Source organism: Panthera uncia, chromosome D2 (genome assembly GCF_023721935.1).
Source record: "Panthera uncia isolate 11264 chromosome D2, Puncia_PCG_1.0, whole genome shotgun sequence".
In the NCBI taxonomy this organism is placed as follows: Eukaryota; Metazoa; Chordata; class Mammalia; order Carnivora; family Felidae; genus Panthera; species Panthera uncia.
Genome location: NC_064818.1, coordinates 70,782,784 through 70,810,218, shown reverse-complemented (window position 1 = coordinate 70,810,218; position 27,435 = coordinate 70,782,784). Strand labels below are relative to the sequence as shown.

The 27,435-nt window shown below is 36.2% G+C and overlaps 2 protein-coding genes and 1 long non-coding RNA gene across 3 annotated transcripts in view; 1 reads left to right on the top strand and 2 right to left on the bottom strand.

Moving 5' to 3' along the window:
• Positions 1 to 5,502, bottom strand: part of PNLIPRP3 (pancreatic lipase related protein 3) — a 68,380-nt gene extending 62,878 nt beyond the window's left edge. Inside the window, exon 1 of the mRNA XM_049646021.1 lies at positions 5,248 to 5,502. Coding sequence (XP_049501978.1) covers positions 5,248 to 5,502 — 255 coding nt within the window. The remainder of the gene's footprint in view (positions 1 to 5,247) is intronic.
• Positions 118 to 27,435, bottom strand: part of CCDC172 (coiled-coil domain containing 172) — a 72,651-nt gene continuing 45,333 nt past the window's right edge. Inside the window, exons 8-11 of the mRNA XM_049645847.1 lie at positions 15,928 to 16,015; positions 15,028 to 15,093; positions 5,470 to 5,550; positions 118 to 2,690 (exon numbers count right to left, since the gene is read on the bottom strand). Coding sequence (XP_049501804.1) covers positions 15,058 to 15,093; positions 15,928 to 16,015 — 124 coding nt within the window. The 3' untranslated portion in view covers positions 118 to 2,690; positions 5,470 to 5,550; positions 15,028 to 15,057. The remainder of the gene's footprint in view (positions 2,691 to 5,469; positions 5,551 to 15,027; positions 15,094 to 15,927; positions 16,016 to 27,435) is intronic.
• LOC125933006 (uncharacterized) overlaps positions 26,595 to 27,435 on the top strand; it is a 30,949-nt gene continuing 30,108 nt past the window's right edge. Inside the window, exon 1 of the long non-coding RNA XR_007460833.1 lies at positions 26,595 to 27,358. This is a non-coding gene — a long non-coding RNA (uncharacterized LOC125933006). The remainder of the gene's footprint in view (positions 27,359 to 27,435) is intronic.

Genomic DNA, 27,435 nt, shown 5'->3' with positions numbered 1-27,435 from the left:
AGCCTTGCCTAAACTTCCTCTAGTCATAGTACCCTATGGCCTAAAATATCCCATACTGGGTATAGATGTTCTAACATCTATATGTTATATAGTGATATATATATATATATATATATATATATATATATATATGTATGTATAATAGTGAATAATAAATGAAAACTAAGAAAGTTTTTGGCATTTACAAATTAGCTTGATAAATGAGACCTCATGGATTCCCAGTTAAAATATTTAATTTGTTCCAGCGTATGTTAAAACAAAACTTTCAAAGATAGAAACTTATTATATAAAGCCTAATTAATAAAGGATTGATCATCTCACCCCTTCTCCATTTAATAGTCCAATTTTTGCCTGTTTTTACATTTTTACCTGGAAAAAAATAAAGCACATTCTGTGGTGGATTACTATAGACTGTAAGTTATCCATTAAAGCTCTATCCCCAATATCCAATATTCTTAAAATTACTGATTCCATCCAGTCAATAACTATAAATGAAATTGTTCTATCCCTTGCTTTGTGTAGAGATTACATGGGTGCTTCCATCGGTAAACACTTATCAAACTCCACTCAAAATCTGTGCATTTTATTGTATATGAATTACATCTCAAACGGTGACTTAAATTTAAAGAAAAAACAACTGCAAAAAAATAGGGAGAGCCTTGTTTCACACAGCAACAGTGTGCTTTTCACGTAAGCCAGAGAGGACTTTTTTCCTTTAAAAACAAAAACAAAAACATGTACTTTTACCGAAGTCATTATAAGCTGATTTATACTGCCTTGCATGAGCCCATTGTTGTATTTTAGGAACTTTGTGAGCCAGCTGTGAAGCTATTGTTATCTTGAAATTGGCCATGGTGGTAGCCTTTACAACACATTACAAATCAGGGCTCCTCCCACCCCTATCGTCTCAGAGAGCTGGTTTACTAGCACGTCACCGTATTTGATTTATATTAAAATAAAGATCTACTTTGCATGTCATGTTTAGAGTTATGGTCCATAAACAAAGCAAACTTCCCAAAAAATAGTTTTATAAAGATTATTTGTATTAACATAGACTATCAATCTCTCCTTGCCGGCTCCCCTTTACTGCTGCCAGGCAGTAACTTCAACTTTTTTGGCTGTTATTTTTTTTTATGTTTATTTATTTTTGAGAGACACGCAGAGAGAGAGCATGAGTAGAGGAGGAGCAGCGAGAGAGAGGGAGACACAGAATCTGAAACAGGCTCCAGGCTCTGAGCTGTCAGCACAGAGCCCAACGTGGGGCTCGAACCCACGAACCTTGAGATCATGACCTGAGCCAAAGTGACCCAGGCGGCCCTGTGGCTATTAATTTTTGAATTTGCTTTCATGTCACTAAATAACATGCTTTTTTTTTTTTTTTTTTCCAGTTTTGGCATTATCTGCTGATTTTCTACATGGAGGATATGAATTTAGTCTTTTTCCCATAAAACATCTACCATCATCACAAACACATTTCTTCCCACCTCTAGCCTTCCAACATTGTGTTATACTTTAGTTAGATCAATAGTCAATGTTTACACTGATATGATTATGAAAATATGTACAGACAAGCTGTGTAGGATTATGATTGGTATTACTCATCCTTCCTTGCACACCTTTTTGTTTTCTGTGGAGTTAGTAATATTCTTGTGATTTATTTTATTTACTGAGTTTTCTGTATACTTAGCACCGACCAAAACTCTACTCCAGTTGTTTAAAGTTCCTCTCAATATTTCCAACATGTAAGTATCGTAGAAATTCCACTTTGGAAACACCTCTCTAGAGGCTATTCTCATTCAGGTTGGTTGCTCTGCAGGCTGATGCACAGCTTTGATCCTGGGAGTTATCGTCTCCTTATCTATAAGATTCTCATTACCTCTCTTGTGAATTGGTAAACCAATTGTTGGATCAGTCATCCTAATCTTGTTGAGAAGTTCAAAGCATTCTGACTCCTGATCCCTTAGAGGTGACCTAGTTTTCACTTTGTAAGTTCACAGGATCTTACTTTTGTCTTTCATATTCTAAAATCTTGTGATGATGCCATTTGGACAGCAGGTCTATGCATTGATTCCATTAGGCTCTTAATGGGTTCTTTCAATCTAAAAACTCAGGTCCTTTAATTCTTGAAAAATTTCTCTGCTTTTTCTGTTCTCTTTCCAAACTCCTATTATTTAGATATTGAACAAAATGAACTGATTCTCAAAATTTACCTTCCTCTCCTAGTTTTCCTCTTTTTTTGTTTTTATGCTCTACTTTCTGGGACATCTCCTCAACTTTACCTTTTAGCTCTTTTATTTTAAAAATCTTCTGCTAACATTTTAAATTTCATTTATTTGCATCTTATAATGGCAAATATCTTCTCATATCTCAGGATATCAAGGATTTTTTTGAAGTTTTCACTTCCCCGCATACTGTCTTCCAAGTTGCTTTTCCCCCTATTTGTTTGGATACGTCCTCTTCTTGTTAAAGGCATATCTTGTGGATATTGATTGATTCCATTTAAGAATGAGGCTGTAAAATGTTTTAAAATTTCTGGACACATGTGTGGTACTTGTCAGCTGTGAATTTCACTCTAGAGTGATCTGGCTGGACTGTTTCATTGAAAACTTTCTTTCCTTAAGTCTTTTCTGTTGAGCTTCCTCAGAGAAGGATATTCCAGTCTTTTGCTTGGAGTGGTGTGGTTCTCAAACCTGAATGTATATCAGAATCACATAGGTGGCTTGTTAAAACACAGAATGCTGGGCCCCACCTATAGCTTTTCTGAGAGCCCTAAAATTTGCATTTCTAACACGTTCCTAGATAATACTGATGCTGCTAGTCCTGGGACCATCCTTGGAGAATATTGGCTGGCCCTTTTAAAGGATATAAATTTGATTGTCCAAAACAAGACCTAAGTTAAAGAGTTGGACTTACAACATTTAGAATGTAAGCTTTTCTTAATCTCTCTGTTTTCGGTAATTACACTCCATCCTCAACAGCGCCTGGTACTCTCTGTCCAGAGGCCTTCCGTTTTACAGTTTCCAGAAAATAAGCCTAAGATCTTTTGCCAGAGTTGGGGAGGGGCTGTTCCTAGCTGGAATGGCGAAGAGGATCTAAGGGTCTCAGTGTTTCTTAAATACACATTCAACCAACCAATCCCTTTTCTTTTCAGTTCTACCTTTACCTCCCTCCCCTTATAAAGGTACATAAGATTGCCAATTTCCAAGTGTTTTGAGAATTCTTGAGGGGAAAATCAAGACGGTTTTCACCTTTCTCTCGCCAGTGTTGGAAACTGGATCTACTTTCTCAAGTCTGCTAAGTCATTGGCTAAGTCATTTCCCACTCATCCATCTACTTCCAGCTTCCAAATTGTGTCACTACCAGCTCTTCTCCATCATTTTCTCTTTGCCCTTTTATGCTTTTAAAAGAAAATCATTAGGTTAAAGTTTGTGTTTAATCTGCTGCCTTTAACTGGAAGTTAGATAACTCTTTAGTATCCAATAAATGATATTCCCAGACTAATTGTATCTCAGGACACAGACGTAACAAAAGCAGATTGAACCATCCCCTAAAGTTCTGCCAGGCTGGTCAGTTCAGTTGTTGCCGACTTGGCAAAAGCTATAAACTATGTTTGCATGGGAAAATCTGCTTCACAGCTTCAGACTGCACCTCTCCCACAGCCAAATGTGTCATGGGTCTGGGATACAAGCCACACATAGAAATCCTGGTGTCTCAAAGCAAGACATCAACGTGATTGGACTAGAAGGTTCATCTTTGCATACAAAGAACAACACTAAAAACATTAATACCATGCTAAGGTACTCTCTCTGTTCCACATGGTCTTCTGCCCAAGAACAATTAAAATGACTCACTGAGCGTAATTATGCTAGCTCCTAAGGTCAGAATTATGCTAGCTCCTTTATACGCTCTGTCTCATAGAATCTTTACAACAACCCCACACAATAGGTATTATTTTACTCTTTTATTACCAGTTAGGTAACTGAATTCCAAAAGGGTTACGTAACTAACCCAAGGCCACATAGGACAGGGCAGAGCCAGAAGAGGAATGCAGGCCTGTCTAATTCAAAAGCTACCACATGACCATTTTGAAATTGAGTGAGTTAAAAGCAAATACAAATATTTACTTTGGACACAAAACCCAAGTGAATTTCGTAAGGCAACACAGTGTACTTGAATTTAAGTTTTTTACAGATTTGGAACACATCTTATTTTGTGTAGGTGTGACCTATACACCATCGGAGCAAAACTTCAAGAAATACTCATTAAATTGAATTGAAGACGGTTATAATATATTTAATAGCTCTATGCATAATACACAAGAACAGGTTCATTCAAGATTATTATAGTTATGTCTGGCAAGTCACTAGACAGACTTCTGCCAAGGGAAATCAAAAGGACAGATAACCCCTCAGAGAAGTAATACACAGAAGTAATAAAAGTAATATTACTTTTATTATTTACCAGTACTTACTTACCATTACTTTGCAATATCTTCTGTCTTTCTAAATAAAAAGATTCCAAACATTTGAACCAACAAGGTGGTTTTTCCAAAGGGTACTCTGAGGGTGGATAATTTTGCTTTAGTATATAAAGGTCACTCCAAAGTTTTATGTTCTTTGGGGAGTCCTCCAAATGAAGATTTTTACCAGAGAAGAGAGATTAAACTGGGGGTAATGATCACATTTTCCAATCTAAAAAGGGGACCAAACTTCTTTTATTATCCGTGAAAGTAATCCAGTAAAACAGATAAACAAGATAAGAGTGGGCAACAAGGGAAGTGAAAAATAAGAGAAAAAAATTTATTAAAATGTATTTGGCAGAAACTCAGAAAGACAGAGATGTTAACAATTGGGACAAAAGGAGATGAAGGAAAAAATTCTAACTTAGAACTGCCCATGAAATGTCTTTGTTATTGAACTACAGGACCCACTTGCCTGGGAGGGGGGGAAATCACTCAACTACATTATGTTTTCACTTTATTGCAGGCCAGAAGATGGGCCACAGAATCATAAAAAGTAAAATGCCATTAACTAATATTGAATTTTTCATTCAATTTAAAAGGACTTGCTAAGAAACTGAACACAAAATGTGCCACACAGGTAAGAAGGCAGCTTAGCCTGTTTTAGAGAGCACAAACATTTCATCGATGTGCTAGGCAGAGTAATGCCCCCTTCCAAAGACGTGCACATCCTGACCTCCAAAATCTATGAATATGATGAGTTACGTGGCAAAGAGAAACTGGCTGACCTCGAGATGGGGAGACAAGCCCGGACTGTCCAGGTGGGCCTCGTAATCACAAGGGTCCTTGTAAGTTGAAGAGAAGGGCAGAAGAGGGAAACCAGGGAGACTCAACGTGAGAAGGACGTGGCTTACTGGGCTGGCTGGAGTAAGGTGCAGGAAGGGGTCATGTGCCACAGAATGTAAGCGGCCCCCAGAAGCTAGAAAAGGCAAGCGTTCTATACATCCTACCCTAGAGCCTCCGAAGGAACGCAGCGTTGACATCTCGCTTTCAGTCCAGTGAGGCCCACGTCACACTTCTGACCTCCAGAACTGTAAGATAACAAATGTGTGTTGTTTTAAGCCACTAAATTTGTGGTAATTGTCACAGCAGCAGTGGGAAACTAATACATCTGATCAGCCAATGCATGTAAACTCATTGTGAGTCTTCCCTTATTCTTTAAAGCAAGCCAGTAGACCCTCAAGTTTTGCACAGCAAAAATAAAACGATCACTTTTTTGTTACAACAAAAATTGACTCTATTTTTCAGTTTCAAATAAATGTATTCCCAGTTAAACTCAATTAATGAGGTTTTATGAAAACAGAAATCAGAACTGAATTAAACATGTATTTGTAGCCTGTTTAGTACATCATCATCATTGCATAATATCGCTGTAGCGTAGCCAAATCTGCTTCTTTCTTCACTTGCAGAATGGAGTAACCAAACACCCTTCCCTAAGAAGAACTTCCTCCACTGGTTTATATGCAGTTCTTAATTCTTTAATTCTAGTCGTCTGTCATCAGCTATGTTTTTCTAGATTCTTCCTCCATTCCTTCTAAAGTGTTCCCATACTGGTGAGTATTCCCAACTTCCCTTTTAACAATATCAAGCTGTGAATGGGAATGGCCAATGGTAATTGGTTGTACTGAGAGCAAATTTGAATTGGGGGTGAGGGAAATCACCAGAACAAGAATTTGAGAAAGAAAGAATTGTAGGTACCTATTCAAAAGTTAATGTTAAGTAGGTTGTTTTTTATTTTGTTTCAAGTTTGTATTTCAATTCCAGTTAGTCAACATACAGTGTAACATTAGTTTCAGGAGAAGTACATTGTTCAAATCTTCGCATTCACCTCCTTTCACCAAGAGTACTGAAGATGATTAGGTTTCAAGCCAATCTATAAAACTTAATCAACCCGTTAAGTATGTGAAGTGCAAATTAATCATATGCATGAAGTCTTCCACACCTACTGGGTACCTGCAATGTGCAAGGCACTTTGATATGAATTCGAAATGCAAAGATAAATGAAAATTCTTGCCCTCATATAGTTCACAATCCAGAGGAGACTAATAATTATACCACTGCTAGATAGTACTATAATGTGCATTTAGCAAAGGTTCAGTGGGGCAGAGAGGGCATGCTTGATTTGCCTGATGGTATAAGGAGACACGTGGCAGAGAAAGAAACACTTGGGCAATATCTGAAAGGAATGAATATTCTTATTCCAATTACCTCCACTTGCTGGGAAGGAGGAAGCAGTGGCCACCATTGGAGAAGAGGCAGTTTAAACAGCCCTGGTACCTGGTTAACTTCTCCCTGCATCTACGAAAACAAAACAAAACAAAACAAAACAAAACAAAACAAAACATCTCTTTGTTGCATTTCTAAACCCAGGCTACGTTTTATGAATTGGGAAAGATAGCACTTATTAGAGAGCATTGAATTTAGGTAGTCCTGGGTTCAAATGTGCCTGGAAACTGTCACTGCATTATCTTGGTAATTTTCTCAGGCTTTCAACCTCTGGTTTCTTGGCTATAAAGCAATCACCGACATCACCATCTTCCAAGATAGTGGTGAAGAGCAGAGATGGTTTATATAAACCACCTAGCATGAGAGATCAAAAATGGAATTCTGAATTCGGATTCTAACGCCAATCCACACACAAGTCAAGTGTTCACGGATCAGGAAATTCACCGAACTCTTCAAGAATCTCTGCCAAGTTTAACCCAGGCCCCTCAGAAAATACAGCAAAATGCAACACAACTAAATCCATCTCCTATTTAACTGAAGAGTAAATCTAGCAGCTCTGAGTCTGAGTTGTTTTGTCACTTGACAACAACAATTCTCAGGAAGAAGTGTAAGTTCTGTAAGCAAAAAGACCGCATCTTCATCACCTTTGGTCCCATACTACAATTATCATGATCTCTTGTGTAGTAGGTGCTAATTTTTCACCTTAAAATGTAGTGATAGTCTGCATGCATGTAAACGATAGAGATTATACTTTCTTGGACATTGTAATTTTGAGCTAACAGCAGCGCCAAGAATGTATCTCTACTAAATGATTTATAATGTGAGACGAGGAAAATCACTCACACTAAATCCATTTATTTAAGAAATAAGCTATTTGAGTACATACTATGTGTCAGGCACTGTTCTGGGCACTGGGGAGACAGCAGTGAAAGACACAAAAATCTCTAACTTAATGAAGCATATGTATTCTAGTCTGGAAGACTGAATATGACAGAATTTATAACTAATAAGAATAATAGGATAAGCACTAAGAGAAAAAGCAGAAAGGAATGGCAGGTTATCGGGGAGACTACGTCAGGGTGGTAGCCATGTTGTGATGGCAAGAGCTCCCCAGATTCTATAAATATTTTGAAGACGGAAACAACAGGCCTGCTGGTGGACTGGTCATATGAAATGCTGTCAAATATTCAACAACTAGGACATTCTTGGAGTCAACAGAGATTCACCCCAATTTCCCTTCGTCAACAGAACTGTGCTACAAACGATTTCAATCACTTAACTCCTGAAACAACATGAATTCTGTAGATGTTCAATGACAAGGAGACAGGAATTTTAAAGTAAAGCTTGAAAGAAAACACATATCTGGTGATAAAGGTGATGGGCAGGTCAATTGCCAAAGATCTTAAACAGAATGACTGCACTTCATTTGGTGGTCCACCAATTCATGAGTGAATCTTTGAAGATTAAAGATCAACACTAAATAACAAACGTTAACAAACTCAGAAGTTATATAAACAATCAATTTAATTTTACACTAACTTTTCATGCGGTGTCACAGCACAAGTTTTATATTTTTTAATTCAAAAATAAAGAAGATGTCTTGATTAAATAAGTTAGGTTCTTTTAATGTTAGCAAAAGTAGAAATAGTAGTATTACTAAAATTTCACTATTACAGCCCTTAAACTTTATATTTTCTGTAGGATACATGTCATACTGGTTTGAAAATTAGTATCAAATACATATTTGAAAATTATATATGGAACAAATGAAAATTATAGATAGAGATTTAAAATCTATATCTACATAAATGGGGGAAGGAGGGAATAAAGGAAGGAAAGAAAGGAGAAAGGAAGAATCACTTGTTTATAAGGATTTGTCATTCCCAAATTTCCTCCATTTTTAGCTCATCTTGTTCAAGGCAGTACCAAAGAAATCCAGCAGATGGCACTCATACATTTTTCTAAATATGGTGCTGCATAAAACCAAGATTGCTTAAACATTGTATTTCAGATCAGAAAGAGCGAGTAAATCACAGTCAGAAGCAAGTGCATTTCAAAATTTTCTATTACCATGGAGAAATAATGCTTTTAAGCTATTCTAATGCACATTCATAGCTTGCAAGCAACTTACAATTTTCACTTCCTATTCTAGTAGCTGGTGGAAAGTAGGCATTCAAAGCCATTACTTGCCAATCAACAGCTTGATAATAGAAAGCTGTAAGTAAACACTTAGAGACCTACAAACTTTTTCCATGATGGGATATGGAATCATTATTTTCTTCGAGTTTCTTTTCAACGCTTTTATTGGTTGTTCTACAAAGATAGGTTCTGAAATTAGCAAACATTATTACTGCCAATTTTTAGCTAAGTAAACATAAGCTCAGAAAGAGTAAAAAATGAGAGGATAGAGTAAGAATCTATCAGCCAGGAAAGAATCAACAATAAATGAATCTAATTTCTTTAACTAGAGAATCAATAATTTATGTTCAAATTCTCAATTAATAAATATGGGTTACACGAACACGTTAATTAAGGAGCCATATTTTCACATACATTTATTGAACACTTCCTAAATGCCAACACTGTTCCAGGCTTTGAGAAGAAAAAATGACGTATAAGTAATACCCCTGCCCTCATGGAACTTGTGTTTCAGTGGTTAGAAACAGGAAAGAAAAAAAAAAGACAAGAAAGATATCAGAAATGACAAGTAGTATGAAGAGCATTAAACTTGAATGTGAACATGTGACTACTTTAGATCGACTGTTTAGGGGCGCCTGGGTGGCGCAGTCGGTTGAGCGTCCGACTTCAGCCAGGTCACGATCTCGCGGTCCGTGAGTTCGAGCCCCGCGTCAGGCTCTGGGCTGACGGCTCGGAGCCTGGAGCCTGTTTCCGATTCTGTGTCTCCCTCTCTCTCTGCCCCTCCCCCATTCATGCTCTGTCTCTCTCTGTCCCAAAAAATAAATAAAAAACGTTGAAAAAAAAAAAATTAAAAAAAAAAAAAAAAGATCGACTGTTTAAAGGAGGGCTTCTTTGAGGAGGTGACATTTTAGTTGACACCAGAATGACAGAGCAGAAAACCATAAAGAGATCAGGAGGAGGAGCATCCCAGGCAAGAGAAACAGTTCCTGAAATGATCCCAAGGCCAGAGTGAGCCTGGCCTATCTGGGAAGCAAAAAACCCAGTGTGTCTGGAGAGGAATGTTCAAGGAGGAGAGTGGCGTGATACGAGTTCTGAGAGGTTGCCAGGAGTTGGGATAGATGGATGGGAGAATAGAAGGGGAACAGAAAGAAATGAACAAGAGCGCTAATTTCAGGCTAATCAGAGATTCTTTAATATGTTGCTCTTTTTGGAAGTTTTTCTGTTAGTTCACAATCCTGCCTTAGCAAGTACTGAAACATGAATATAACACTTATTATTTGATATTTTAAGAAGATGCCATCCCTTAGGTTATCACCTTAAATTATCAATGACCACAGGGTAGCACTGAAAAAAATACATCTGTAGAAAGTATAATAAAGTGGGATGAATAGATATTAATTTCAAGCGATATCCGGGAGGTAAATTTTCAGTAATACTTGAATTGAGTCTGTTTTATACTGATTTGCCCTTTTCTATTCATGGAGTGTAAAAGATATTCTTAGCTAATGATTTAGATTCACAGATTCTGATCGATGTTTTCTGGTCCAAAAAGGTGTTTTAAGGGATTCTCAAATTTCTCTTATATTCTAATATTTACCTGTTGTGTAAGGTTTTATTATAAGCAAATTTTCAAAAGCAGTGTATTTTTAAGGCTGTTGGTACTGAAGCCCAAGCAATTAAAATGTAAATAAAGAGGCCCACTGCCCTCTGTGACCTCACACAAATCAGATTATCAATCAAAATCTCAGTTCCTCCTGCAAAAACTGGGATATATGTTTAGTTTCCAACTAGAATCTCAATAAAGAGATTTGATTTTATTGGATAAAATTATTTCTATAAATATAACATTGATATTTTACAAATTTTAATTGGCAATAGATTCTAGAGCTGACATTGCACTGACCTCAGGATTACTCCCATGTCACCCATTCCCAACCAGAAGCTTTCTTGTGTAAAGTCCACAAAAACTGTCAACAACCACACCATGTAATGGTGGTTTGAATTTGCAAATACTTTCTCTCAGCAATCACAAAGCCATATCCAGAAATATTCATTAGTAATTATATTTGCATCTATTAAATGTAGATTAAGAGGATTTTATTTTAACAAGATTTTATTTACCAACTAATTAAAATGACAATTTATTACAAGTATGAAAATAATTAACTTAGAATTAATAGAGTAGTATAGCTTTTCTGGTTGTAATAGAGGAATAAAATCATTTCTCTCCCACTCTGTGGGCCTTGTTTTGCACAGCTACTTATACCAGTCATTGTTATTAATTTCACATTTTTACTTACTCTTTATTTTCCTAGACATTTGAATTCTGGTGCTGTCAATTTCATAAAGGTCTTTTAAAGATAAATGTGCTATGTATCAAAAGCAGTTGTTTAAATAAGCTTTCAGTTCTGACAGCTTTGCTCTTGATACTTTTCACAGCAGCAGCAAGGAGAGAGCATTTTACCGTCAGTCATGGCTTTCTTTGTAATGCTTCCCTTTTCTTCCTCCAATCAAAGTAAGTATGTCCTTACAACTAGCATTACCCTGCAAAATGTTTCCTCATGTTTAATGAACATGACCCTCAGTATAATGAACAACAACAAATAAACAAATGAAATCCCGAGACTCCCTTTTAGAACAGGGAGAATTATTACATTATTTCCTTCATACATCAGTCAGTGTCATCTCCATATTATTTGGTCAAATGTCAGTAAATGAACTTAAAAAAAAAAGTTTCTTTGCCGGCAGGATAATTAGATCATTAGTTGGCCAAGCAGAAATTTACTTAACTTGAAAATATAATGTTTAGAAAGCACAAATGCAAGTAACTATACACTCCTACCTCTGACATTTTCAAATACAACTTCATCTTCCCCATTCTTCCATCAAAAAAAAAATCTGTTGTCTTAAGATAAAAGGGCCACAAAACTCCAAGACTTAATCCCTGCTTCAGGCTAATGACAAAAAAAATTTTTCATTTTTTTAGTTCACATCCTGAAAAAAATTCCCTTGACAGAAAATGCTCTGAACTAGACTCCGAAAGGCAAATGCATTTGCTTCATTTCAGTTTTTCAGGATGACAAAGGAGAGAAGAGTCATGAAGAAACACAGAAGTTGACCTCAACAAAATCTGTTTCAAATATTAATATATTTTTTAGAATGTTGGACAACTCCAAATTTCAAATGTTATGCTAGAAATAAATATTTGAATGACAGAACACCTTACCCTTGTACACCCAGGATTAAAAATCATATCATATTTATTTCTAATCATGTCACCGCACTGCTACTGTTTTCTGGGCTGCAAATAAATGACTTATTCATAATAATGTGACACAGTTATGTATGATTGATTGGTATGAAATAGAAAGGGACTTTGTCCTCCGTGTAAGCTTAGAACAGGGCCTGTTCAGTGCCCGCTATCCGTCCATCTGCAACCAGCCAGCTGAATTACCCTTCTGGTAAGAGACTCAGTAGATTTTCTCACAGTATAATATCCACTCTACAATAAATTACCAATCCCAATTGCCTCTGTTTTAAGACATTTCTAGATTGCAGTTCATCATAATTCTATGACTTGAACCTTATTTAGGACTTTTAACCATCTCATCATAGTTTTTCAAGGTTCAAGGAGAAAAAGACAAGCAGACAAAGTACTCCTCAATTTTTGTTTCTCTTATAAGAGAAAACACTGCTATTGATAAAACAATGAGTAGTATAGAAATCTTCTTGACTCTCCATACCTTAAAGCTTTTCCTTTTCTTTGATTTTTTTCCTTCCGTTTCAATAATTAGGCCAGGGAAGGAAGAAAGGAATTTCTAGTCTAGTGGTCACGCTCCACATACTATAATTTTGTTGCCGTTTTTCCCCTAGCCAAATAGTGCCATTAATCAGCAGGAAAAATATGCAGCAAAGTATCTATACATCCTCGTATTATCCCCAACAGAGAGCTGAGAATGAAAAAGTTGCTTCTGGAAGAACTTCTGTCACAGTAAAGAACTATGGTGGCGTGCCCAGAACCTTGGAGCAGGATCACTGTTACTCTGGGTTAATTTGAGCTTTGGTTATACATCAGTACAAGGAAAATTTAGTGAATTCACTTAACGAATGAGCATTCATTTAAAAACTGCCTTTCTGTATAGCCAAAGTCTTGCTTCCAGAATAATTAAAGTCAGTCTGAGACACATGTTTACCCAGAAATTTCAGTTATTTATCCTACTTACGAGGTTTATGAATACTAACTCTTAAAAAAACTAAAAACTGACCAAATCTACTACTGATATTTTACTTTGACAGTACAGTTCAGTTTAGTACACTGTGATTTCTATTGATTGTTGTATTTCCTTTGTTTGGTAAAACTCTTCCTTTGATTACATTGATTCTAGAAGTCCCAGTTATTTTGTCTGGAATCACATGGGTAGTGCTTTGAATTATTCTAACATGTAACACTAAAATATTCATTTGATTGTTTGAAAATTACCTTAAATCTTAAAATATGCATTTTAAGCATTCTGAAATAATGAAAATACTGCATCTTCCATTTTTTCTCAGATTCAGTTCATATGAATCCTGATTCCATTAGTGAATATTTAATCTTGACATTCTGGATGATACACATATGAAAAGATAGTTGTATCAGTAAGAGTTCTGCGTATATGTCATTGCATGTTAGTTATGCAAATAAGTGGCATATCTGTAGTTTACATTAATATTTAGCTACAAAACCAATAACGAACAACAATTATTGGTAAGTGTAAGAGGCTTTATGTGTAAGCTCAATCTGCATATTAATAATAGAATACACATTTAATAAGTAGATATTCATGAGACTTAGAATTTAGATAGATAAATGGACTAAAATAAGACAAAACTGAAGTCACGACTAATCCCAATAACCATTTTCCGCTTTATATTTGCATATAAAATAGGAAGCAACTCCCTGGTACCATTAATTTTTTTCTTCTTAAGCAAAAATAATTTACTATCAACTATTTAAGGAATCAAAATAAGAAATCACTTCTGAAAATGCAAATTACTTAAACAGATGGCAACTGCTACACATCTCAAAGGAGAATTTTAACTTTACTAATTAAAAAAAATAAGAGTACAAAACAACATACACAGAAAACTATACCAAAATAGGACTTGCCCTGAAACTAGCCCACCTCACTGTCGGTAGATAGAAGACATCTGTAAACATCTCATATTTGATGTTAAACTAATTCAACTACAGCCGCAAAAGAAAACATGATTCTAACATTTGCACTCCGAACTTTGCAATATATCCCCAAATAGGTTTTGTTCCCCTCCCTGATTCACCACAGTTTAGGGCATCATTGGGCAATTTCCATCCACTTTTTTTTAGAAACTAGTGAAAAATACACCTTCCTAGGCAGGATTGCTAACTGTAGGAAGCTATGTGTTGCTGCAAATTTGGTGGAAATACCACGTTTGATCCAAACGTGAGTTTTAGTTGCGATGTTTCAGTCCACCAGCGAAATGAATCCTGATGCCCATAAGGAGATCATGCACCTCCCCAGGTGGATGACTTACTTCATTCTAACCAACACCGGCACTGGGAAGAGGACAGCAGGCACAAAACGCTGGGAAATGGCCGCGGGAGCCCCAGACTTAACTCTACAAAAATATCTAGAGAAAAGGGGAGAAAACTGGCTTTTGCAGATGAAAGGCCTCAGAAGACTTCTGTCAACAGACATTTTAAAGATTAGAGAAGGATTAAAATGAAAGTGAGCATCTTTGTTAGGGGAAATGGCACCGACAAAATGGGATCAATAATCTGATCGTTTCTCCCCACCGGTGTTTGACCAGACCCGAGGTAAACTGCAATAAAGAATGAACATCACAAAGTACAGATCAGCTTAAGGGTCAGGAGAGATAAGAAGCGGAGAGCACAATATCCACCTGTCCCTTTTTCTTCCTTTAGAAACAAAATCAAATCCCATAAGAAGCTTTAAAGTTCCAGCAAGTAACAAGACATTACATTTTAAAAACGCTAATATGCCAATTCTAGATATCAACAACTTTGAACATTCAGAACCTCACGTTTTCCACAAAAATCTGTTATAATGGGCACTGTTTGTGTATCCGTCACAGGACTTGATTTTAAGGTGCTTTGATCAAACCTTGGATAGCTTTGGTCAATTCTCCACAAGTTATTTGTTTTCCCGAAGATCTTTCTGTGCCAATGTCTGAAAAGAAAAATATGATAATTTTTCATGAGGAAAAATGAAATTCTTATTGAAGGAATTCCATAAAGTTCATGTAAATTTAGCACAACAATAAATGAGCTTTTCTCAATTTTATTTTTGAAAATTTTCATAAAAAATTTAAATCTTAACATAAGCTATTGGAACACTTTTAAAAGAAATGTTTACAGAAAATAAATATGAAACAAAATGTAATGTAATAAATTAAAATGACATTTTAACATATTCTAAAGCTAGCTATATATGTCTTCCATTAAAATAGAGCATGGCAAATACTGCATTCATTTTATAAACAACCAAAGAGGTTAAAAGCAATTTAAAGTGCTCCCACACAATCCGAAAATAAGTTTCCAATAATTGAATCCAAAGTTCTTGAGATCATAAAAATCTGTAATAAAAAAGTTTTAAGATCAAATATAATAAAAGTATAATTTGTGCCTATCAAAAACAAAAAGCTTTTAAGCATTATGATAGTTAAAATCCTTCAGTGCATTAATCCTCTAACAACTGTTTCAGTCAAGGGAATGTTGTGAGGTCAGGTTTGAATTTTTTTGAAACTTAGTTTGAAATTGTATGTATTCGCTTTGAAGAGAACTTGCTTTATGTAGCACCTAACTCTCCAGGAACTCAAAAGACTTCACTGACTTAGATCCTGACTTTAGCCTGGTTCGTTGGTGCAGTTTTAATTTTTGTATCTAGTGAAAATCCATGTGAAGGGCAAACCACTAGATTGACGATATGTCTCCCGGCAAGCCCATTCTCGCCAATGGGTACAATAATACTGGACAGACGTTAAAGAATCACTTGGTGGCTTACCAACTCCAGAAATTCTATTTCTGTTTGGAGAGCTTCATAAGCACTTTGCATGTCGTCTTCCTTACAAAGTTCTAATTCTTTCTTAAGTCTGTTTTAAAGGAAAAATTCACTCTATGAGTTCAGCAATAAACTTTTACAGCAAGTTTTGGTTATATGGATAGTGGCATATTTGAGTTTAACACTAAAGAGTTTGGAAAGAAATTTTAATTCTCTAAAGACTATATAAAATTTGCAGAAGAAAAAAAAGCTTCCATAAAGAAAAAGGCAGACTAAATGCATAATAGGCAATTTTAGTTAGTTAAAAGAGCATCGCAGTTTAGTGGGAAAAATATAGTACTGTCTGAAGAGCTCTGTATTAGTCCTGGCCACTAACAAACTGAATAACTTGGCTAACTCATTTCGCCTCTCCGAACCTAACCTGAAAAATTTTAATTACAGAAAAAATTACTCTGAGATTTCTTCTTGCACTAAAATTAAACATTAACTTTATAGTACACATATGTAATTAGAATATATTTTAATTTTAGAGTAAGAAAGCAATACTTCTTTCTTCCAGTTAAGTCTTTAATCCTTAGAATATTCTGAAATTAAAAAAATATTTTATGTCTGTATTTCATGTAAAAAATAGTGAAAAGTCTTCTATTTCTAGCATTACAGACTTCCAAAAAGAAAAACATAAGCAAAAGCCATGAATGGCAGTTGGAGAGGTAGAGAGCAAGGGCAGCCGGGCAGGTGAGGCCAACCTAAGGGCGGATACCAAGAGCAATCCTGATCTCACAAACCTAAGCCAGTTGGGCCAGCCCCAAGGTGCAGAGAATAGATCAGCTCGAACCTCTGCTGAGCTCCAACCCTTAAGGAAAGTCTGAAGGGGTCCTAGGCCAGTGGCATTCCCTGTACGCTAGGAGAAGCAAAAGAAAATCCCCTTGGAAGGAAAGTTGAACATATTTAGACCTATAGGCCTCCCACAGATTAAGAGGAAACCATGAGCTCAAAATCAGAGATCACCCAGCGTCCAAGAAGGCAAGTAAAAGTTAGAAGACACAATAAATAATAGAGTATATCCATAATATATGAAGAAGTACAAGTCAATAAGAAAAAGACAACACAATGGAAAATGGGCATACAAGCGCGCACACACACACACACACACACACCCATACACACACCTCTACCAGATTATCCACAACATGTGCTCAACTTTGTTAGTTATCAAAGAAACAGAAAAGAAAAACACAATGAAATGCTCGACACACATCAGAATAGCTAAAATGTAAAACAAGCAACAAGTATTGACAAAGATTATGACCATATGCCATAGGGGCTGCTTCTTCATATTTGGTTGCAGAATGAAGATGAGGAGAAGTGTGGCTAACTCCCAATGAACATGTAGTGTGATTGAGAAATAAACACTCACTGCACATCACTGAGATTTAAGGGTTGTTTGCTTCTGAAGCATAATTTAGTCTAGGCCGTTGGGGGTGGGGTGGGGGGCGGAATTAGAAAGTCTGGAGAAACTGAACATTGATGGCCACTAACACTCAAAAAACAAGAGGCACAAGGCCTTCTGATGGAAAAACATTCCATCTATGCTATAGCTTTGCCAAAAAATTTCAACCTAAATTTGCTCAAGCTTTTAGATCCAATTACCAATTTCCAAAAAATATATTAGGTCAAACAAATATATTTAACCATACAATGGGAACATAATCAACTACATCCAAATTGTGGGAAACTCTACAGGATAAAAAATGTAATTTCCTTAGGGTGCCTGGGTGGCTCAGTCGGATAAGCATATGACTTCAGCTCAGGTCATGATCTCACAGCTCATGGGTTCAAGCCCCACATCAGGCTCTGACATCTCAGAGCCTGGAGCCTGCTTCAGATTCTGTGTCTGCCTCTCTCTCTGACCCTCCCCCACCCATGCTCTGTCTCTATCTCTCAAAAATAAATAAATGTTGAAAAATGTGTTTAAATCTTAATTTCCTCAACAAATAAATTACAAGTTTAAAAAATAAAAGAAAATAGGGGAGCTTCAAGATTAAAAGAGATTTAAAAGACATCAGGTCACTGTCATATGTAGACCTTATCTGGAACATAATACAGACAAACAAAAAACTGACACCTATAAATTGTAAGTGTGAATACTGACTAGATATTTGATATCAGTTAATTATTATTTGTTCAATTGCTATTAATTATTTTATGTGTAATAATGGACTCCATGGTTTTTAAAAGTTATTTCTTAAGAGACATACTAAGATAAATATATAATAATGATATGATGTATATGATTTGCTTCAAGTAATACAGAAGAAAAACAAGTGGAGACATAGATGAAACATGACTGGCCATAAATTGATAACTGTTAAAGTTGAGTGATCAGTGCATAAGATTCATTATATTTTTCTTTTTTACCTTTGTAGGTGCTTTAAATCTTCTAAAATAATTCTCTTAAGAAACAGAGCTTAGCAAAGATAGCAGTCATAAAGTCAAAATACAAAAATCTGTTATATTTCCGTGCACCAGCAATAAACAATTAGAACATGTCACTTAAATTAAAACCACCATTTTCAACAGCGTCCAACACTGCAAGGTACCTAAAATTAAAACTTACCAATGATGTGCAAGATCGACAAACAGAAAATTCTAAAGTTTTATTAAAATATATTAGAAAAACAAATTGAGGTATCCTAAGTTCATAGACAGGAAGTCTCAGTTTAATAAAGACATAAAGTCTCTCAAAAGTAACTATGATAGTAAGTACAACTGTAGCCAAAATCACCACAGATTTTCATGGATATGATAAGTTGATTCAGAACTGTATATAAGGACACCTGGGCTGGGTGGCTCAGTCTGTTAAATGTCCTACTCTTTTTTTTTTAAGTTTTTTATTTATTTTGAGAGAAAATGGGCAAGCAGGGGAGGGAGGGAGGGAGGGAGGGGGAGAGAGAGAGAGAGAGAGAGAGAGAGGAAATCCCACACAAGGCAAGGCTTGATCTCAGGAGCTGCGATCATCATGACCCGAGCCAATGGGACACTTAATCGAATGAACCACCTAGGAGCCCCGTTGCATCCTACTCTTGATTTCAGCTCAGGTCATGATCTCAAGGTTCCTGGGGAGAAGCCCTATGTCAGGCCCCACACTCTCAGCACAGAGCCTGGTTGGAATTCTTTGTCTTTCTCTCTCTTTACCCCTCTCCCGCTCACACATGCACACTCTCTCAAAATAAATAATAAAATAAAAACATTTAAAAAAAGAAATGTACATAAAAAGTAAACAGCCAAGTATAGCCAACATGCTCCTGATGAAGACCAAAAGAGACAAAGGGGGTGTCATACCTTGTATCATGACTCCTTATCAAGTAATCAAATAGTTAAAATGGAATAGTATGCATTTAGTAGTAATTAACACAGTCTTACGCAGAAATCAACAAAGTGACCAACGAAACAGAAGAGAAAGTATAATATGAAATATATCCACGTTATTTTATTATTTTTAATAAAAGATGTGACACTGTAGATCACTAGAGGAAGAAGAAACCATTCAATAAATGTTGCTGGGACAAGTGGTTATCTGTGTGCAAAAAAAATAAAAATGGATCTTGTTATACACATAAAATCAATTTCATATAAACTAAACACTTAAATGTGAAAGGCAAACCTTACAAATTGTTAGAAAAAATATAGGACAATATCCTTGCGATCTTAGATGGGGGAAGAGTTCTAGAACAAGACACAAAAATGCTAACTGCAACAAAAAATGACTGATAATTTAAACCACAGCAAAAGTAGGAACTCCAGTAAAGCACAACAATATAAAGAACTCCAAAACACAAAGCAAAAACAAAAAGCTTCATAAGTTGGGAGAAGATATCTTCAATGTGTAATAGACAAAATCCAAAACTATTAAAAAATATAAAAATAAAAAACTTCTAGAAACCAGTAAAAGACAAATACTCAAAAACCCAGTAGCAAAATAAGTATGGAACATTTTACAGAAAAGAAAACACATGGTCTATTAACATGAAAAGAAGCTCAATCACATAGATGGTAGGGCAATGCAGATCAAGACCACAAAATACCATCTTACGTCCCCTGAGATTGGCAAAAGTTAGTAAGTCTGAAAATACTGAAGAAGTTGGAGATCAGTGGGAAATTTTATCATGTGCTAATGGAAATATAAATGAGTTTAATCACTTTGGAAAAATAGTTTGTTGTTATCATGTAAAGTTCAACATTCGTGTGCCTTATATGCAGCAGTTCTGCCAGGAGTAAAACTTTAACTCTTATGCGTGTACACCAGGATGATCACCTGAGCACTGCCAGTGAAAACAAAAACTGGAAGCAACCCAAATGTGCACTGAAAAGAGAAAAGAGTGGCGCCTGGGTGGCTCAGTCAGTTAAGCGTCTGACTTCGGCTGTCATGGTCTTGAGTTTGTGAGTCTGAGCCCCGCATCAGGCTCTGTGTTGACAGCTCGGAGCCTGGAGCCTGCTTCGGATTCTGTGTCTCCTTCTCTCTCTGCCCCTCCCCCACTTGTGCTCTGTCTCTCTCTACCAAAAATAAACAAAATATTAAAAAACAAAAAAAAGAGAAAAGAAAGTTGTGATATATTCACATATCTACACTCAACAACATAGGTGAGTTTTAGAAACTAAGTTGAATAAAAACAGTATCATATCATTTTTACATAACTCAAATTAAACAAAAATAAACAATATGCAGACATATATATAAATGTATGGCATACATTTAAATAAATCATAAGGTAACAAAGAAAATTATATATAAGAAAATGGACTAAATGCCATATCACACGCACACACACACACACACACACACACACACACACACAAGGAAATGAAACACAGTGTAGGACAGCAATTACATGTGGAGTAAGGAAGGGTATGGAATAAAGGAGGAACCATGGCTAAATGCAAGGTCTAGTTTAGTTCACAGGCGCCTATTATATTATTATACTTCAGAACTTACACATAGTTAGGGAAGAAAAACATAATTGTAGGGATGGAAAAGGAAACAATACCCTATATATGTGAAGTTCAATGTGTTCTGTGAACTTCTATGAATTTAATAGTAAATAGGAATCCTGAAGGAATGCTTACATAGGAAAGATAGAGCAAGTTATTAATTTTTGAGCATTAGATGTTTACACAAGCATAAAAGCCTTATAATCAATATTTTTAAAAAGTGGAAAACTGAATGGAGAGTTACAATGTACTGTGGAGGCTGCTCTAAAATGTACTTCAGACCTCATTTGAATATATTTATCTTTTCAACTAAAATAGTAGAGATCTTTCTTCCCATCATACCATCCATACCTGCTCCTCCCTCTTTTCAGTTCAAACGGACCGCAGGTTGCCTAAGACTGTTTATGCCCATCAGCACTGGGCAGTGACCACTTTCCCTTTCAGTTAGCTAACAATAAAAAATGAGAGACTACTGAAATTAAGGAGGGCAGTTAGAGCAAATTATAGGAAGTATTTCACTATTCAGCATATAATCAAGCTGTAGAATTTAGATCTGTACTTGAAGAAAAAATTGCTGTTGCTAGCTTTAAAAGAGGCTAGATAATAATGGTATGAATATTAATACATTTGCAGCTAGCCAAAGCCATATAATGGTAAGCAGATCTCATGCTTCAGTGCATAGACTGATTGCCTATAGGAGTCAAGAAGGACTTCCTTCACCTGCTGCACAATAACTAAGGGCAGTTTGCTTTGGTTATTGTCAGCTTTCTCTGAATCATCAAATAATGACAAGGATGGGCCAATATTGCTAGTTAGCTTTGCAAAACTTATGTTCCATGTATTTTTATGATTTCCTGCGCCATTCCAATTTATTTGTTACTTCTGAGTGCTAAAGAAAAGCCTTTACTGGAAGAACACTCTTTTAAGCTATAGGACTGTACACAAGTACTATTTAAGTGGAAAGAAGGAAAAACTTCACCCAAAGTCCTAGTACACAAACTCAAACGACACTAAAATTTAGGTATATTCGTCACGGTCTTTTGTTTCCCTATAAAAGGGACTATGTACACTTACTTCCTAGTTTTTTCTTTTGCTCAATGTTATTACTTACATTTCCCCCAGTTAATTACACATGCCAGTTCATACCATATAAGAAAAATATGTAGCGATCCAAGTGGCTACATCAGAGTTAACTTAATCATTCATTTATAAGTTGTTTTCTACGTTTTTCTACTATAAATAACATTTCTATGCACACCTTTGTACATAAAGTTTCTTCTGTACTTAGAATTGTTTTCCTTAAGACAGAGCTCAGAGGTGGACTCTTAGATTAAATGGCATAGATATTTTTAAGTGCTTACAATGATTGATTTTATGTACATAAAATTGCATTCCAAACATATGCAATGAATACTGCCACAGCAATGTATTATCTCCATACCATACTCTTGTCAATTTTGGTATGGTCATTTAAGAATGGCTTTCAAAATTTGATAGGAAAATTGTATTTACTGGTTTCAATTTGCATTTAATTGGTAAGCAGTATAACTGCATTACTTTTTGACTTATTTGCCCTGTTATCCCTACTAACTTGTATAGTGTATGATACAAAGTATGCATTCTATGCATGTTTGTTGGATAAATACATGAATAAAACTATCGACTTTAGTGTTTTCTGACTGATTTTTCATCAGCTGATTATTTGGTAAGCTGTTATCTGTTGTTTGTCATAATGACTATAAATTTCTCCCAGTTTATCATCCCATGATGCTGACTTTTTTGACACATGAAATTTTAAATCTTACATGCTAAGTCTATTAATCTTACACTTTTTTGGTTTCCTTGATCACACCAGAGTTCTGGTGTTCACAGACACCAGAGTTCACAGACAGTAGTTCTGTCTACTTTTTGCTAGTGTTTCCTTGGCTTGACTGTCTTAGTATTCCTTCTGTATATTAACTCATATGACAATTATTTTAGTGCCACTTAAACACATACTATTTTTTAAGACATGTAGGTCATCCTCTCTCACGTACAATTTATTTCTGCAACTAGGCTTCAAAGTTGAATGTGGGAAATCAGGGTTTTGGTGTCCTAATCATCCTTTCTTCAGTCCAGGCCACAAGCAGACAGTTACGAACCTTCACAGGTGTGTCAGTCTGAACCAGAGAGATCTGTTGAGGAGGAGGTAAAAGAGAGTGGGGTCCTGCCAGCGGCTATTATTGCAAATCCTGGGCGAGCTGAATTAGGCATCTTCTTTAACCACATACTTTCTATCACCTTCCTTACCCCCATGCCAAAAGGGGTTATTCGTAAAAGTAACATGTGAAAATGGAAAAAAAGAAATCTGTTTTCCTTCAAAGACACCAATGATTTTTGAAAATGATTATTGTAACATTATACATGGCTTGTACAATAAATAGGCAAAATTATTTCAAAGTTTAGGAACATTTACGAATAGTCACATTTATATCAGAATATAATGTTTAAAATAATCAATTGACTCTGTCATCAAAGTTTCCCTTGTATTTACTTAGAAGCTTTAATAACCATAGAATGTGCCAAGAGTTCACAAAACAGGAGATTTCTATTAGCTTGAAGGCTACATAATCAATGCTGTAGAGACACTTCTGTTAGTGAATAAATGATGAAGTTTTACTAGAAAAGATGCAGAGTCAATAGAAATATTCAACATAGCTAAGAATAATCCTGGAATTAAATGGAGATTTTCATTTTTTTATAAATGCTAAAGAGAGAGAGAGAGAGAGAGAGAGAGAGAGAGAGAGAGAGAGAGGGGGAGATGGTATGGATTGGCTATAGATATATAATTATTTGACTAGTATTTTCCAGAAACTTTACTGTTGAGATCTTGTTATACTTACCCACATAGAGCTCATTTTTATTGATAACACAGACTACTGCAAAATACATGTGCATTATTTTCTCAGTGTCACCTGAATAACAATTCCTGTTACTCTACTAAATAATGCTTATTCTGTTTTTTTTTTAATGTTTATTTTTGAGAGAGAGAGAGAATGAGCAGGGAGCAGCAGAGAGAGAGAGAGAGAGACAGGAACAGATCCCAAGCAGGCTCTGCGCTTGTCAGCATAGAGCCCAATGAGGGGGGCCTGAACTCATAAACTGTGAGATCATGACCTGAGCTGAAATCAAGAGCCAGTCACTTCATCAACTAAGCCATCCAGGTGCCCCAATAATGCTTATCCTAAATAATGCTATAGAAACACCCCCATAAGTATTTAGGGATACATGTATAAAAATGTTTTCAACTATGAAACTTTAAAAACTCTTGTACATCCATCAGAGGGAGAAAGGCTACATAAATATGGAATCTCCATGCATTAGCAGTAAAAAAGAATGACACTGATCAGTACAAACCAACATGGGAAACGTCCATAATATTTTGCTAAGTAATAAAGCAAATTGCAGCCCAGTAAGTGCTAAACACACACACACACACACACACACACACACACACACGACATGTGTGTGTGCACACAGACACACACACAGAGATACATAAACCCTGAAAGGATGCATATCAAACTTTCAACAATGGTTACGTGGGGGGGGAGGTTCTGAAGTAAGGTGATAAGAGAGGAGACTTTGATGTTTTACGGTTTTGTAGTGTTTGAATTTTGGATTCAGTCAACATAACCTACTCTCAAAATTTAAAAACACCTCTACACATTTGGTAAAATAAAAAATATAAATGTGTGTAAATATACACATTTATCTGTGTATCTTTTAGAGAGGCTGGGAGTGTCTGAATACCATCCTGTATTTATGCCTTCTTATAAATCGAAGGACCATCAATGTGACCTCTACATTCACCTTAACTCGATGGCTTTTTCACTGAAAAGGCAACAGCACTGATTTACTACTTCATATAAATGCATTTAGAGTCTCTCAGTAGGAGGTGTATATTAACTTTTGTGCAGTTTCCATTGCAAATATCTCTTCACAAAGCCTCACTATCTTCAAATGTTCAGAAGGACAGCCTCATGCTGTTGACTCTGCAGCTCTGTTTCTGAAATAAACGTCCTGTTGTATTAAACAGGCACAAATATCGGTTATAAAAAAATGTAAAACCTTCTAGAAAGATGTTTTGTGGGTAAGAAAAATGCCTGAAATGCTTCAAGTTGTCTGGCATGTCACTATTTGGAGCAAATAAAAAGTCATGATCAAGAGCTGTATTTTGTTGACCCTGGTGTTGGGTAATAATAAAAAAAATATTTTCTGTTGGGAGTTTGAAAGGGCCCAATATATAACATTCTTCTTTCCTCGCTGAATTCTGCCCTATTGAGAAATAAGCAAAGCAGAAGATATTGCATTTACTACGAATATGGCAGATACTGGAGAATGTGGCTTATATCTGCAAGCAAAGGACTGACTAATATTGAGCCCCAGAATTAGACTGAGGTAATACACACACCATTAAAGGTACAACTGGATGCCATAAGCTTTCTCTTATGTAGTCCTATCACCGTGAAGCTTATGGGACAGAGGAGCAGAGTGGAACATACACTATGTGAGGTAGGCCACCTTCCAAAGAGACAGGCCAAAGAAAGGGGCTAGCTCCAGCTTACCTTGCCAAACTCACCAGTCAGACTGAGTTGCTAGTCCTCACCTTCGAAAAAGAAAGGAGGGTGTTGGGGAAAGGCTGGGGGCGTTAAACCCGTAAAAGTCAGGAGTGAAGAAAAGAATTCCATGGGGCTATCCCAGTGGTGGGAATATACCATGCTTTTGTAAATGACATTCAAAATAGGTGAAGGACTTTATCTTCTTTGCAGTGAAAATGAAATTATGTCAATCGCTGGAACATTTGTTGAACACCATGTGCCCTTGATTGTGCTAGATGTGAGACTGGTCGAAAAATGAACAGGAAGTAGAGGGAATCCTCAGTCAAGTGGGATAGGTTGACACACATAACTATCATAGAATATGATTAATGATATAACAGAATTACAAACATACTCTCTATGAACACAGAGAAAGGAAAAGTAGAGGAGAGTTTTCATAATTTATTAGAATCATTTATTCATTTATTTATTTAATGCCTACTATATGCCAAGCTCTGCACCGATGTCTTGGATTCTGAGTATGCAATGGTAAACTGAGTAGACAAGATCCCTCCTCTTGTTGAGCACATGGCAGAGAGAGATACCAACAAGATAAATCACATAAATATGTAGTTACAAAATAGAATTTGTGCTCTAAAGGAAAAATACAGGTTGTTATTTTAAAAAAATAACAGAGGGAGGGCTTCTCTGAGCAAACATTTCAACCGAGATCTAAAGGACAGGGTATGTTCCACCTAGGCGGGAGACAGGCAGGCAAAAGGGCTGGCAGACAATTTGGGGAGAAGGAAAGGTAGAGACGGAGGTTCTCAAATGGAAAAAAAAGCTTGGATTGCTTGAGGCAGTATAGTGAAGAGGGGACCATGGCTGAAAATAACATCAAGGAGATGGTCAGAGGCTACGTTGTGACAAGGCCACACTAAGGACTTTAGGTTTTATTATGTTCACTATGAAGTCATTGAATGATTTTAATAAGGGGATGACATGATTCAATTTACAATGGATCAGCCTGTGCAAGAGTGGATGAGTGGGAGAGAAGAAGTAGAGAAGAGGAGAGACTTACTGTGATCCAGGTGAGAGAGGGTAGTGGCTAGAACTAGGATGTTAGCAATGGGGAGAGAAAATTGGAAGGATTCAAGAAATACTTTGCAGACAAAATCAATAAAACTTGGTTATGGATTAGGGTAGGGTGACAATGATGAGGTTTGTAAATATGTCAAAACTGCCTGCTACATTTTAGGTTTGAACAAAACCCATAAAAAATGACACGTGAGCTGGGCCTTAAGGACTAAGTTAGATTTTAGCTCATAGAGAAGAAAGAAAGATACTGAGGTGTGAGGAAGTCCTGTGGCATATTTGGAATTCCTTAAATGGTATTCTGATGCAATAGTAGTATAGGGCACAGATTACGAAGACCTTTGAACTCCACATCCAAGTACTAACCAGGCCCGACACTGCTTAGCTTCTGAGACCAGACTAGAACAGGCATGTTCGGAGTAGTATGGTCATAGACAAAACCTTTGAACTTCTGATAAAACTTTTGTGCTTGCTTTTTTGTTTATTTAATCAGGGCAGCATCACTTCAGATCTATGATTATATCAAACTGTTGGGTATTCAGGACTGGAGCTTAGGAAAGAGAGATTCAGGACAAGTATTTGGAAATCATATGTGATCATTAAAACCATTACAACATATGAGCCAGCCCATAAAGAATACAAAGGAAGAAGACAATCAATGATTAACCTTTAGGGATCCCCTGCATTTAAAGGACAGGTGGAAGGAAAAATGAGAAAGAAGCTTGAAAGTCACGAAATCCACATGGATAATATGAAGTCAAAATGTAATCGTAAGTAATTATATAATTATACCTAATTATAGAGCATTTCTATGTTCCAAACACTGTTCTTAATTTTTACTATACCC